Genomic DNA, 13,069 nt, shown 5'->3' with positions numbered 1-13,069 from the left:
AACACCATCAACCCCACACCAGGATCCATCCATGGGGATCTAGGGGATAAAACACCATCAACCCCACATCAACCCAACAGCATCAACCCCACAGCATCAACACAACACCACCAACCCAACACCATCAATACAACACCATCAACCCCACATCAGGATCCATCCACAGGGATCTAGGGGATAAAACACCATCAGCCCCACAGCATCAATACAACAGCATCAACCCAACATCAACCCAACACAAGGATCCATCCATGGGGATCTAGGGGGTATAAAACACCATCAACCCCACATCAACCCAACTTCAACCCAACATCAACCCAACATCAACCCCACACCATCAACCCAACACCAGGATCCATCCATGGGGATCCCCCCCCCCCCCCCCCCGGCTCAAACATGGCGGCAGCGCCTCCCACCCTTTCTTTTTTTGCCCATAGTCAATATGGCGGAGCGGGACGGCTTCGTCTGCCCTTCCCCAACATGGCGTCAGGCTCCGCCCCCCTTTTCTTTGCGCTATGGGCGGAGCTGCGCCTGCGCAGTGCCAAGGGCAAGATGGCGGCGCTGCGGGCATTGGGGCGGCTGAGGGCAACTGCGGGGCTGAGGGCGGCGCGGATCGGAACCGGTTCGGTCCGGTACGAAGAGATTGGGGTCAGGGAATGGGGTTGGGGTCAGGGTGTGGGATATGGGGTCAGGGTGTGGGGTGGGGGTCTGGGATGTGGGATATGGGGTCTGGGGTCTGGAGTGTGGGGTCTGGATTTGAGTCTGGGGTCTGGACTGGGAACCTGGGGGTCTGAGATGTGGGGTTAGGGCCCAGACCCAGATATGGGGTCTATAGGGGGGGATTAGGGCCAGGAGATGGGAACAGGGCTTGGGGTCTGGGGTCAGGAGTGTGGGGTTGGGGCCTGGGGTCTGGGATGTGGGATATGGGGTCTGGAGTCTGGGGTCTGGGGTCTGGACTGGGGTCATGGGGGTGTGAGATATGGGGTCTGGGGGGGTTTAGGTCTAGGAGCTGGGACCAGGGTTTGGGGTCTGGAGTGAAGGGTCGTGGCCTGGGGTTGAGGTCTGGGATGTGGGATATGGGGTCAGGGCCTGGGGTTGGGGTCTGGGTCTGAGTCTGGGGTCTGAGGTGTGGGATTGGGGTCTGGGGTCTGGAGTGTGGGATATGGGAACAAGGTCTGGGGTTTGGGGTCAGGGTCTGGAGTGTGGGTCTGGGGTCTGGGATGTGGGATATGGGATCAAGGTTTGGGGTCTGGGTCTGGAGTGTGGGATGGAGGTCTGGGTCTGAGTCTGGGGTCTGGACTGGGGACCTGGGGGTCTGAGATGTGGGGTTAGGGCCCAGACCCAGATATGGGGTCTATAGGGGGGGATTAGGGTTTGGGGTCTGAAGTGTGGGGTTGTGGCCTGGGGTGTGGGGTCTGGGATATGGGATATGGGGTCGGGGTTTGGGGTTTGGGGTCAGGATCAGGAGTGTGGGATCAGGGTCTGGGATATGGGATGTGGGATATGGGATCAAGGTTTGGGGTCTGGGATGGGGGTCTGGGTTTGAGTCTGGGGTCTGGACTGGGGACCTGGGGGTCTGAGATGTGGGGTTAGGGCCCAGACCCAGATATGGGGTCTACAGGGGGGGATTAGGGTTTGGGGTCTGGGGTCTGAAGTGTGGGGTCTGGGGTCTGGGATATGGGGTCAGGGCCTGGGGTTTGGGGTCAGGATCAAGAGTGTGGGGTCTGGGTCTGGGATATGGGATGTGGGATATGGGATCAAGGTTTGGGGTCTGGGTCTGAGTCTGGGGTCTGGACTGGGGACCTGGGGGTCTGAGATGTGGGGTTAGGGCCCAGACCCAGATATGGGGTCTATAGGGGGGGATTAGGGCCAGGAGATGGGAACAGGGCTTGGGGTGTGGGGTCTGGGATGTGGGATATGGGATCAAGGTTTGGGGTCTGGGTCTGGAGTGTGGGGTCTGGGGTCTGGGGTGGGGGTCTGGGGTCTGTCTGTGGGGTTGGGGTTGAGGTGTGGGGCTGGATGTGGGGCTGGATGTGGGGCTGGGGTTGAGTTGTGGGTCCAGTCCCTTGTTATGGGGTCTTACCCCCCCCTTGTTCCCTTAAGGGGGGGTCACCAATGGCAGCCCGATGTGGAGTGGGCTCAGCAAAGCGCCGGCGCCGTCATGTACCCCAGCAAGGAGACCCAGAAGTGGGTCCCACCCCCATGGAATGGTGAGGGGGGGGGGGGGGGCCTTTGGGGGGGGGGGTGTCTTTAAGGAGGGTTCAATAGGGGATATGGGGAAGGTGGGGGGCTTTGGGGGGTGGGGGGGGCTTTAGGAAGGGTTCAATAGGGGCTATGGGGAAACTGGGGGGGCTTTGGGGGGGTGGGGGGGGCTTTAAGGTGGGTTCAATAGGGGGCTATGGGGAAGGTGGGGGGGCTTTGGGGGGCTCTGGGAGGTGGGGGGGGCTTTAGGGAGGGTTCAATAGGGGCTATGGGGAAACTGGGGGGGCTGGGGGGGTTATCAGGGACCCTCATAGGGGAACATTGGGGTCCTGAGATGGGCTGGGGGGGGTTGGAAAGCCATAAGAGCTCAGTAACACAGAGCAGTATATGGGGCAATGCAGGGCAGTATATGGGGCAATGCAGGGCAGTATATGGGGCAGCACAGGGCAGTATATGGGGCAATGCAGGGCAGTATATGGGGCAATACATGGCTATATATGGGGCAATACAGGGCAATATATGGGGCATTGCAGGGCAGTATATGGGGCAGCACAGGGCAGTATATGGGGCAATGCAGGGCAGTATATGGGGCAGCGCAGGGCAGTATATGGGGCAGTACAGGGCAGTATATGGGGCAGTACAGGGCAGTATATGGGGCAATACATGGCTATATATGGGGCAATACAGGGCAATATATGGGGCAGCACAGGGCAGTATATGGGGCAGTACAGGGCAGTATATGGGGCAATGCAGGGCAGTATATGGGGCAGCACAGGGCAGTATATGGGGCAGCACAGGGCAGTATATGGGGCAATGCAGGGCAGTATATGGGGCAGTACAGGGCAATATATGGGGCAGTACACGGCAGTATATGGGGCAGTACAGGGCAGCACAGGGCAGTATATGGGGCAGTACAGGGCAGTATATGGGGCAATGCAGGGCAGTATATGGGGCAGTACAGGGCAGTATATGGGGCAGCACAGGGCAGTATATGGGGCAGCACAGGGCAGTATATGGGGCAATGCAGGGCAGTATATGGGGCAGTACAGGGCAGTATATGGGGCAGCACAGGGCAGTATATGGGGCAGCACAGGGCAGTATATGGGGCAGCGCAGGGCAGTATATGGGGCAATGCAGGGCGATATATGGGGCAATGCAGGGCAGTATATGGGGCAGTACTGGGCAGTATATGGGGCAGCACAGGGCAGTATATGGGGCAGCACAGGGCAGTATATGGGGCAACATAGGGCCATATATGGGGCAGCACAGGGCAGTATATGGGGCAGCACAGGGCAGTATATGGGGCAGCACAGGGCCATATATGGGGCAGCACAGGGCAGTATATGGGGCAGCACAGGGCAGTATATGGGGCAGCACAGGGCAGTATATGGGGCAGCACAGGGCAGTATATGGGGCAACGAAGGGCCATATAAGGGGCAGTACAGGGCAGTGTATGGGGCAGTACAGGGCAGTACAGGGCAGTATATGGGGCAGCACAGGGCAGTATATGGGGCAATGCAGGGCAGTATATGGGGCAATGCAGGGCAATATATGGGGCAATGCAATGCAGTATATGGGGCAGCACAGGGCAGTATATGGGGCAGCACAGGGCAGTATATGGGGCAGTACAGGGCAATATATGGGGCAATGCAGGGCAGTACAGGGCAATATATGGGGCAGCACAGGGCAGTATATGGGGCAATGTAGGGCAGTATATGGGGCAGCGCAGGGCAGTATATGGGGCAGCACAGGGCAGTATATGGGGCAGCACAGGGCAGTATATGGGGCAGTGCAGGGCAGTATATGGGGCAGTACAGGGCAATATATGGGGCAGCACAGGGCAGTATATGGGGCAATGCAGGGCAGTATATGGGGCAATGCAGGGCAGTATATGGGGCCATCCAGGGCAGTATATGGGGCAATGCAGGGCAGTACAGGGCAGTATATGGGGCAGTATATGGGGCAGTACAGGGTGGTATATGGGGCAACGCAGAGCAGTATATGGGGCAACGCAGAGCAGTATATGGGGTAGTACAGGGCAGTATATGGGGCAACATAGGGCCATATATGGGGCAATGCAGGGCAGTATATGGGGCAGCACAGGGCAGTATATGGGGCAATGCAGGGCAGTATATGGGGCAATGCAGGGCAGTATATGGAGCAATGCAGGGCAGTATATGGGGCAGCACAGGGCAGTATATGGGGCAGCACAGGGCAGTATATGGGGCAATGCAATGCAGTATATGGGGCAGTATATGGGGCCAACCCTATAGGGCTGTGGTTTCTCCCCCCATAGACAAGGACCCCGTGGCCCACAAGCAGATCTCGACACTGACCATCAACTTTGGCCCCCAACACCCTGCAGCCCATGGGGTGCTGCGCCTCGTCATGGAGCTCAGTGGGGAGACGGTGCGAAGGTGCGACCCACACATCGGGCTGCTGCACCGCGGCACCGAGAAGCTCATCGAGTACAAGACCTACCTGCAGGTAACGCCAAGGGGGGGCTATGGGGCGGCAGCCTCAGCTCTATGGGGTCTATGGGGCCAGTGGGATCAATGGGGCCAGTGGGATCAATGGGGCCTGTGGGATCTATGGGGCCTGTGGGATCTATGGGGCCTGTGGGATCTATGGGGCCAGTGGGATCTATGGGGCCTGTGGGATCTATGGGGCCAGTGGGATCTATGGGGCCAGTGGGATCTATGGGGCTGCAGCCTCAGCTCTATGGGATCTATGGGGCGGCAGCCTCAGCTCTATGGGATCTATGGGGCCTGTGGGATCTATGGGGCGGCAGCCTCAGCTCTATGGGATCTATGGGGCCAGTGGGATCTATGGGGCGGCAGCCTCGGCTCTATGGGGTCTATGGGGCCTGTGGGATCTATGGGGCGGCAGCCTCAGCTCTATGGAATCTATGGGGCCAGTGGGATCTATGGGGCTGCAGCCTCAGCTCAATGGGATCTATGGGGCCAGTGGGATCTATGGGGCAGCAGCCTCAGCTCTATGGGATCTATGGGGCTGCAGCCTCTGCTCAATGGGATCTATGGGGCCAGTGGGATCTATGGGGCTGCAGCCTCAGCTCTATGGGATCTATGGGGCCAGTGGGATCTATGGGGCCTGTGGGATCTATGGGGCAGCAGCCTCAGCTCTATGGGATCTATGGGATCTATGGGGCCAGTGTGATCTATGGGGCAGCAGCCTCTGCTCAATGGGATCTATGGGGCCAGTGGGATCTATGGGGCTGCAGCCTCAGCTCTATGGGATCTATGGGATCTATGGGGCCAGTGGGATCTATGGGGCCAGTGGGATCTATGGGGCCAGTGGGATCTATGGGGCAGCAGCCTCAGCTCAATGCGATCAATGGGGCTGCAACCTCAGCTCAATTGGATCTATGGGGCCTGTGGGATCTATGGGGCCTGTGGGATCTATGGGGCTGCAGCCTCAGCTCTATGGGATCTATGGGGCCAGTGGGATCTATGGGGCCAGTGGGATCTATGGGGCAGCAGCCTCAGCTCAATGGGATCTATGGGGCCTGTGGGATCTATGGGGCCAGTGGGATCTATGGGGCAGCAGCCTCAGCTCAATGGGATCTATGAGGCCAGTGGGATCTATGGGGCAGCAGCCTCAGCTCAATGGGATCTATGGGGCCAGTGGGATCTATGGGGCAGCAGCCTCAGCTCAATGGGATCTATGAGGCCAGTGGGATCTATGGGGCAGCAGCCTCAGCTCAATGGGATCTATGGGGCCAGTGGGATCAATGGGGCAGCAGCCTCAGCTCAATGGGATCTATGGGGCCTGTGGGATCTATGGGGCCAGTGGGATCTATGGGGCAGCAGCCTCAGCTCAATGGGATCTATGAGGCCAGTGGGATCTATGGGGCAGCAGCCTCAGCTCAATGGGATCTATGGGGCCAGTGGGATCTATGGGGCCAGTGGGATCTATGGGGCAGCAGCCTCAGCTCAATGGGATCTATGGGGCCAGTGGGATCTATGGGGCTGCAGCCTCAGCTCTATGGGATCTATGGGGCAGCAGCCTCAGCTCTATGGGATCTATGGGGCCAGTGGGATCTATGGGGCAGCAGCCTCAGCTCAATGGGATCTATGGGGCCAGTGGGATCTATGGGGCTGCAGCCTCAGCTCAATGGGATCTATGGGGCCAGTGGGATCTATGGGGCTGCAGCCTCAGCTCAATGGGATCTATGGGGCCAGTGGGATCTATGGGGCAGCAGCCTCAGCTCGGTGCTGCTCTGCCCCCCCATAGCTGCCCCATCGACCCCATTGATCCCATTGACCCCTTTAATCCCCTTTAATCCCCATTAATCCCCATTGACCCCATTGGTCCCATTGGTTCCATAGACCCCATAGACCCCATAGATCCCATAGACCCCATTGACCCTTTTAATCCCCATTGACCCCATTGACCCCTTTAATCCCCATTGATCCCATTGACCCCTTTAATCCCTATTGATCCCATTGTCCCCATAGTCCCCATAGACCCCATAGACCCCTTTAATCCCCTTTAATCCCCATTAATGCCCATTGACCCCATAGATCCCATTGGTCCCACAGACCCCACAGATCCCATTGACCCCATTGGTCCCATTGACCCCATTGGTCCCATTGACCTCATTGTCCCCATAGACCCCATAGACCCCTTTAATCCCCTTTAATCCCCATTGAACCCATAGATCGCATTGGTCCCATTGATCCCATAGATCCCATAGATCCCATTGACCCCATTGACCCCATTGACCCCATTGACCCCATTGACCCCATTGACCCCATTGACCCCATAGACCCCATAGATCCCATAGACTCCATAGACCCCTTTAATCCCCATTAATCCCCATAGACCCCATAGATCCCATAGATCCCATAGACCCCATAGACCCCATTGATCCCATAGACCCCATTGATCCCATAGACCCCATAGACCCCTTTAATCCCCATTGACCCCATTAACCTCATTGTCCCCATTGTCCCCATTGATCCCATAGACCCCATTGATCCCATTGACCTCATTGTCCCCATTGATCCCTATTGGTCCCATTGATCCCTATTGGTCTCATTGACCCCATTGGTCCCATTGGTCCCATTGGTCCCATTGACCCCATTGGTCCCCATTGGTCCCATTGACCCCATTGATCCCATAGACCCCTTTAATCCCCATAAATCTCCTTTAATCCCCTTTAATCCCCATTAATCCCCTTTAATCCCCATTAATCCCCTTTAATCCCCATTGACCCCTTTAATCCCCATTGACCCCTTTAATCCCCATTGTCCCCATTGACCCCATTGACCTCATTGTCCCCATTGATCCTATAGACCCCATTGATCCCTATTGACCCCATTGACCCCATTGGTCCCCATTGGTCCCATTGACCCCATTGATCCCATAGACCCCATTAATCCCCTTTAATCCCCATTAATCCCCTTTAATCCCCATTGACCCCTTTAATCCCCATTGACCCCATTGATCCCATTGACCTTATTGTCCCCATTGATCCCATAGACCCCATTGACCCCTTTAGTCCCCATTAATCCCCTTTAATTCCCATTGACCCCTTTAATTCCCACTGACCCCACTGACCACACTGACCACACTGACCCCCCTGACCCCATTGACCCCATCGACCCCACTGACCCCATCGACCCCACTGACCCCACTGACCCCACTGACCCCACTGACCCCATCGACCCCATCGACCCCATAGACCCCATCGACCCCATCGACCCCATCGACCCCATAGACCCCATTGATCCCATAGATCCCATAGATCCCATAGATCCCATTGACCCCGTAGATCCCGTAGACCCCATAGATCCCATAGATCCCATAGATCCCGTAGACCCCATAGACCCCATTGACCCCATAGGTCCCATCAATCCCATTGACCCCATTGACCCCATAGGTCCCATAGGTCCCATAGGTCCCATCGACCCCATTGACCCCATAGGTCCCATAGGTCCCATCGACCCCATTGACCCCATCGACCTCATTGACCCCATAGACCCCATCGACCCCATTGACCCCATTCCCTTTGCAGGCTCTGCCCTATTTCGACCGCCTGGACTACGTGTCCATGATGTGCAATGAACAGGCCTACGCTCTGGCTGTGGAGAAGCTGCTCAATATCCGGCCTCCCATCAGAGCTCAATGGATCCGAGGTGAGAAAACCCCATTAAAAACCCCATTAAAAACCCCATTAAAAACTCTCACCCCATTGCTACCCCCCTCCCATCCCATTGCTGCTCCTCATCCCATTGCTGCCCCCATCTCACCCCATTGCTACCCCCCTCCCACCCCATTGCTGCCCCTCATCCCATTGCTGCCCCCCTTCCCACCCCATTGCTGCCCCTTTCCCATCCCATTGTTGCCCCCCACCCCATTGCTGCCCCCTCTCCCACCCTATTGCTGCCCCTGACCCCATTACTGCCCCCCTCTCACCCTATTACTGCCCCCCTCTCACCCCATTGCTGCCCCTGACCCCATTGCTGCCCCCCTCTCACCCCATTGCTGCCCCTGACCCCATTGCTGCCCCCCTCCCACCCCATTGCTTCCCTTCCCACCCCATTGCTTCCCTTCCCACCCCACTGCTGCCCCTGACCCCACTGCTGCCCCTGACCCCATTGCTGCCCCTGACCCCATTACTGCCCCCCTCTCACCCCATTGTTGCCCCTGACCCCATTACTGCCCCCCTCCCACCCCATTGCTGCTCCACACCCCATTGCTGCCCCACTCCCATCCCATTACTGCCCCCCACCCCTTTGCTGCCCCCTCTCCCACCCCATTGCTGCCCCTGACCCCATTACTGCCCCCCTCCCACCCCATTGCTGCCCCACACCCCATTACTGCCCCCCTCTCACCCCATTGCTGCCCCTGACCCCATTGCTGCCCCTGACCCCATTGCTGCCCCTCACCCCATTGCTGCCCCCATCTCACCCCATTGCTGCCCCACTCCCATCCCATTACTGCCCCCCACCCCTTTGCTGCCCCCTCTCCCACCCCATTGCTGCCCCTGACCCCATTACTGCCCCCCTCCCACCCTATTGCTGCCCCACACCCCATTACTGCCCCCCTCTCACCCCATTGCTGCCCCACACCCCATTACTGCCCCCCTCTCACCCCATTGCTGCCCCTGACCCCATTACTGCCCCCCTCTCACCCCATTGCTGCCCCTGACCCCATTGCTGCCCCTCACCCCATTACTGCCCCCCTCCCACCCCATTGCTGCCCCCAGTGCTGTTTGCAGAGATCACCCGGCTGCTGAACCACATCATGGCCGTCACCACGCACGCGTTGGACATCGGCGCCATGACGCCTTTCTTCTGGATGTTCGAGGAGAGGGAGAAGGTGGACGGGATGGGGGGGGGGGGCTGGGTTGGGGGTCTGGGTTGGTTGGGGGTTGGGTTGGGGGTTGGGTTGGGGGCTGGGGGCCAGGTTGGGTTGGGGGGTTGGGTTGGAGTTTGAGGGCTGGGTTGGGGGGCTGGGTTGATGGTTGGGTTGGCAACTGGGGGCCGGGTTGGGTTGGGGGGTTGGGGATTGGGGCTGGGTTGGGTTGGAGGTTGGGGGCCATGTTGGGTTGGGGATTGGGGGCCATGTTGGGTTGAGGGCTGGATTGGGGGGCTGGGTTGAGGGGTTGGGTTGGGGGTTGGGTTGGAGTTTGAGGGCTGGGTTGGCAATTGGGGGCCAGGTTGGGTTGGGGGCTGGGGATTGGGGCTGGGTTGGGGGCTGGGTTGGGTTTGGGGGTTGGTTTGGGGGTTGAGGGCCGGGCTGGAGGTTGGGTTGGAGGTTGGGGGCCATGTTGGGTTGAGGGCTGGATTGGGGGGCTGGGTTGAGAGGTTGGGTTGGGGGTTGGGTTGGTTGGGGACTGGGTTGAGGATTGAGGGCTGGGTTGGGGGATTGGGTTGGTGGTTGGGTTGACAACTGGGGGCCGGGTTGGGTTGGGGGGTTGGGGGCTATGTTGGGTTGAGGGCTGGATTGGGGGCTGGGTTGGGGGCCAGGCTGGGTTGAGGGGTTGGGTTGGAGTTTGAGGGCTGGGTTGGGGGCTGGGTTGGTGGTTGGGTTGGCAATTGGGGGCCAGGTTGGGTTGGGGGGTTGGGGATTGGGGCTGGGTTGGGTTTGGGGGTTGGGTTGGAGGTTGGGGGCTATGTTGGGTTGGGGATTGGGGGCCATGTTGGGTTGAGGGCTGGATTGGGGGGCTGGGTTGGGGGCCAGGCTGGGTTGAGGGGTTGGGTTGGGGGTTGGGTTGGTGGTTGGGTTGGCAATTGGGGGCCGGGTTGAGGGCTGGGAATTGGGGGCTGGGTTGGGTTTGGGGGTTGGGTTGGGGGTTGGGGGCCATGTTGGGTTGGGGATTGGGGGCCAGGTTGGGTTGAGGACTGGATTGGGGGGCTGGGTTGGGGGCCAGGCTGGGTTGAGGGGTTGGGTTGGGGGTTGGGTTGGGGGTTGGGGCTGGGTTGGAAATTGGGTTGGGGGCTGGGTTGGCAATTGGGGGCCAGGTTGGGTTGGGGGCTGGGGGTTGGGGCTGGGTTGGGTTTGGGGGTTGGGTTGGAGGTTGGGGGCTATGTTGGGTTGGGGATTGGGGGCCATGTTGGGTTGAGGGCTGGGTTGGGGGCTGGGTTGGGGGCCAGGCTGGGTTGGGGGGTTGGGTTGGGGGTTGGGTTGGGGGTTGGGTTGGCAATTGGGGGCCGGGTTGGGGGCTGGGGATTGGGGGCTGGGTTGGGTTTGGGGGTTGGGTTGGGGGTTGAGGGCTGGGTTGGGGGCTGGGTTGGTTGGGGGCTGGGTTGGGGGCTGGGTTGGGAGTTGGGTTGGGCGCTGGGTTGGCAATTGGGGGCCAGGTTGGGTTGGGGGGTTGGGGATTGGGGCTGGGTTGGGTTTGGGGGTTGGGTTGGGGGTCTGGGTTGATGGTTGGGTTGGCAACTGGGGGCTGGGTTGGGTTGGGGGTTGGGTTGGGGGTTGAGGGCTGGGTTGGAGGTTCGGTTGGAGGTTGGGGGCCATGTTGGGTTGGGGATTGGGGCCAGGTTGGGTTGAGGGCTGGATTGGGGGCTGGGTTGGGGGCCAGGCTGGGTTGGGGGCTGGGTTGAGGATTGAGGGCTGGGTTGGGGGATTGGGTTGGTGGTTGGGTTGGCAGTTTGGGTTGGGTTGAGCTGTGGGTTATGGGTTGGGTTATGGGTTATGGGTTGTGTTATGGGTTGGGTTATGGGTTATGGGTTGGGTTATGGGTTGGGTTATGGGTTATGGGTTGGGTTGGGGTCCATGTTGGGTTATGGGTTGGGTTATGGGTTATGGGTTGGGATATGGGTTATGGGTTGGGTTATGGGTTATGGGTTGGGGTCCATGTTGGGTTATGGGTTGGGTTATGGGTTGGGTTATGGGTTGGGTTGGGGTCCATGTTGGGTTATGGGTTGGGTTATAGGTTGGGTTATGGGTTATGGGTTGGGTTATGGGTTGGGTTATGGGTTGGGTTGGGGTCCATGTTGAGCTGTGGGTTATGGGTTGGGTTATGGGATGGGTTGGGTTATGGGTTGGGTTATGGGTTATGGATTGGGTTATGGGTTATGGGTTGGGTTATGGGTTATGGGTTGGGTTATGGGTTGGGTTATGGGTTGGGTTATGGGTTATGGGTTGGGTTATGGGTTGGGTTATGGGTTGGGTTATGGGTTATGGGTTGGGTTATGGGTTGGGTTATGGGTTGGGTTATGGGTTATGGGTTGGGTTATGGGTTGGGTTATGGGTTGGGTTATGGGTTATGGGTTGGGTTATGGGTTGGGTTATGGGTTATGGGTTGGGTTATGGGATGGGTTATGGGTTGGGGTCCATGTTGGGTTATGGGTTGGGTTATGGGTTATGGGTTGGGCTATGGGTTGGGTTATGGGTTATGGGTTGGGTTATGGGTTATGGGTTATGGGTTGGGTTATGGGTTATGGGTTGGGTTATGGGTTGGGTTATGGGTTGGGTTATAGGTTATGGGTTGGGTTATGGGTTATGGGTTGGGTTATGGGTTGGGTTATGGGTTGGGTTATGGGTTATGGGTTGGGTTATGGGTTGGGTCACTGGTTATGGGTTGGGGTCCATGTTGGGTTATGGGATATGGATTGGGTTATGGGTTGGGTTATGGGTTATGGGTTGGGTTATGGGTTATGGGTTGGGTTATGGGTTATGGGTTGGGGTCCATGTTGGGTTATGGGTTATGGGTTGGGTTATGGGTTATGGGTTGGGTTATGGGTTATGGGTTGGGTTATGGGTTGGGTTATGGGTTATGGGTTGGGTTATGGGTTATGGGTTGGGTTGGGGTCCATGTTGGGTTATGGGTTGGGTTATGGGTTGGGTTATGGGTTGGGTTATGGGTTATGGGTTACTGGTTATGGGTTGGGTTATGGGTTGGGTTGTGGTCCATGCTGAGCTGTGGGTTATGGGGCCGCTGACCCAGCCCCCTTTTCTCTCCCCCCCAGATGTTCGAGTTCTACGAGCGCGTCTCGGGGGCTCGTATGCACGCAGCCTACATCCGGCCTGGGGGCGTGCACCAGGTGAGGGACCCACAGCCCCATAGGAAACAAGGGGATATGGGGGGATGTAGGGAGATATGGGGGCATATAGGGGGTATGGGGGGGATATATGGGGATATAGGGGGATATGGGGGCATATAGAGGGATATGGGGGCATATAGGGGGTATGGGGGGGATATATGGGGATATAGGGGGATATGGGGGCATATAGAGGGATATGGGGGCATATAGGGGGTATGGGGGGGATATATGGGGATATAGGGGGATATAGGGGCATATAGAGGGATATGGGGGCATATAGGGGGATATGGGGGGATGTAGGGGGATATGGGGGCATATAGGGGGATATAGGGGCATATAGGGGGATA

At 58.2% G+C, this 13,069-nt stretch overlaps 1 protein-coding gene across 1 annotated transcript in view; it reads left to right on the top strand.

Annotated features, from left to right (window-relative positions):
- The window catches only part of NDUFS2 (NADH:ubiquinone oxidoreductase core subunit S2), a 26,911-nt gene that overhangs the window by 3,500 nt on the left and 10,342 nt on the right, over window positions 1-13,069 (top strand). Inside the window, exons 2-7 of the mRNA XM_072358619.1 lie at window positions 438-632; window positions 2,104-2,210; window positions 4,499-4,689; window positions 8,243-8,363; window positions 9,437-9,549; window positions 12,648-12,722. Coding sequence (XP_072214720.1) covers window positions 481-632; window positions 2,104-2,210; window positions 4,499-4,689; window positions 8,243-8,363; window positions 9,437-9,549; window positions 12,648-12,722 — 759 coding nt within the window. The 5' untranslated portion in view covers window positions 438-480. The remainder of the gene's footprint in view (window positions 1-437; window positions 633-2,103; window positions 2,211-4,498; window positions 4,690-8,242; window positions 8,364-9,436; window positions 9,550-12,647; window positions 12,723-13,069) is intronic.

The sequence above is a fragment of the Excalfactoria chinensis genome, chromosome 32 (assembly GCF_039878825.1).
Source record: "Excalfactoria chinensis isolate bCotChi1 chromosome 32, bCotChi1.hap2, whole genome shotgun sequence".
Lineage (NCBI taxonomy): Eukaryota > Metazoa > Chordata > Aves > Galliformes > Phasianidae > Excalfactoria > Excalfactoria chinensis.
The sequence above is the reverse complement of the archived record's forward strand: the minus strand, read 5'-3'. Positions and strand labels throughout refer to the sequence as shown.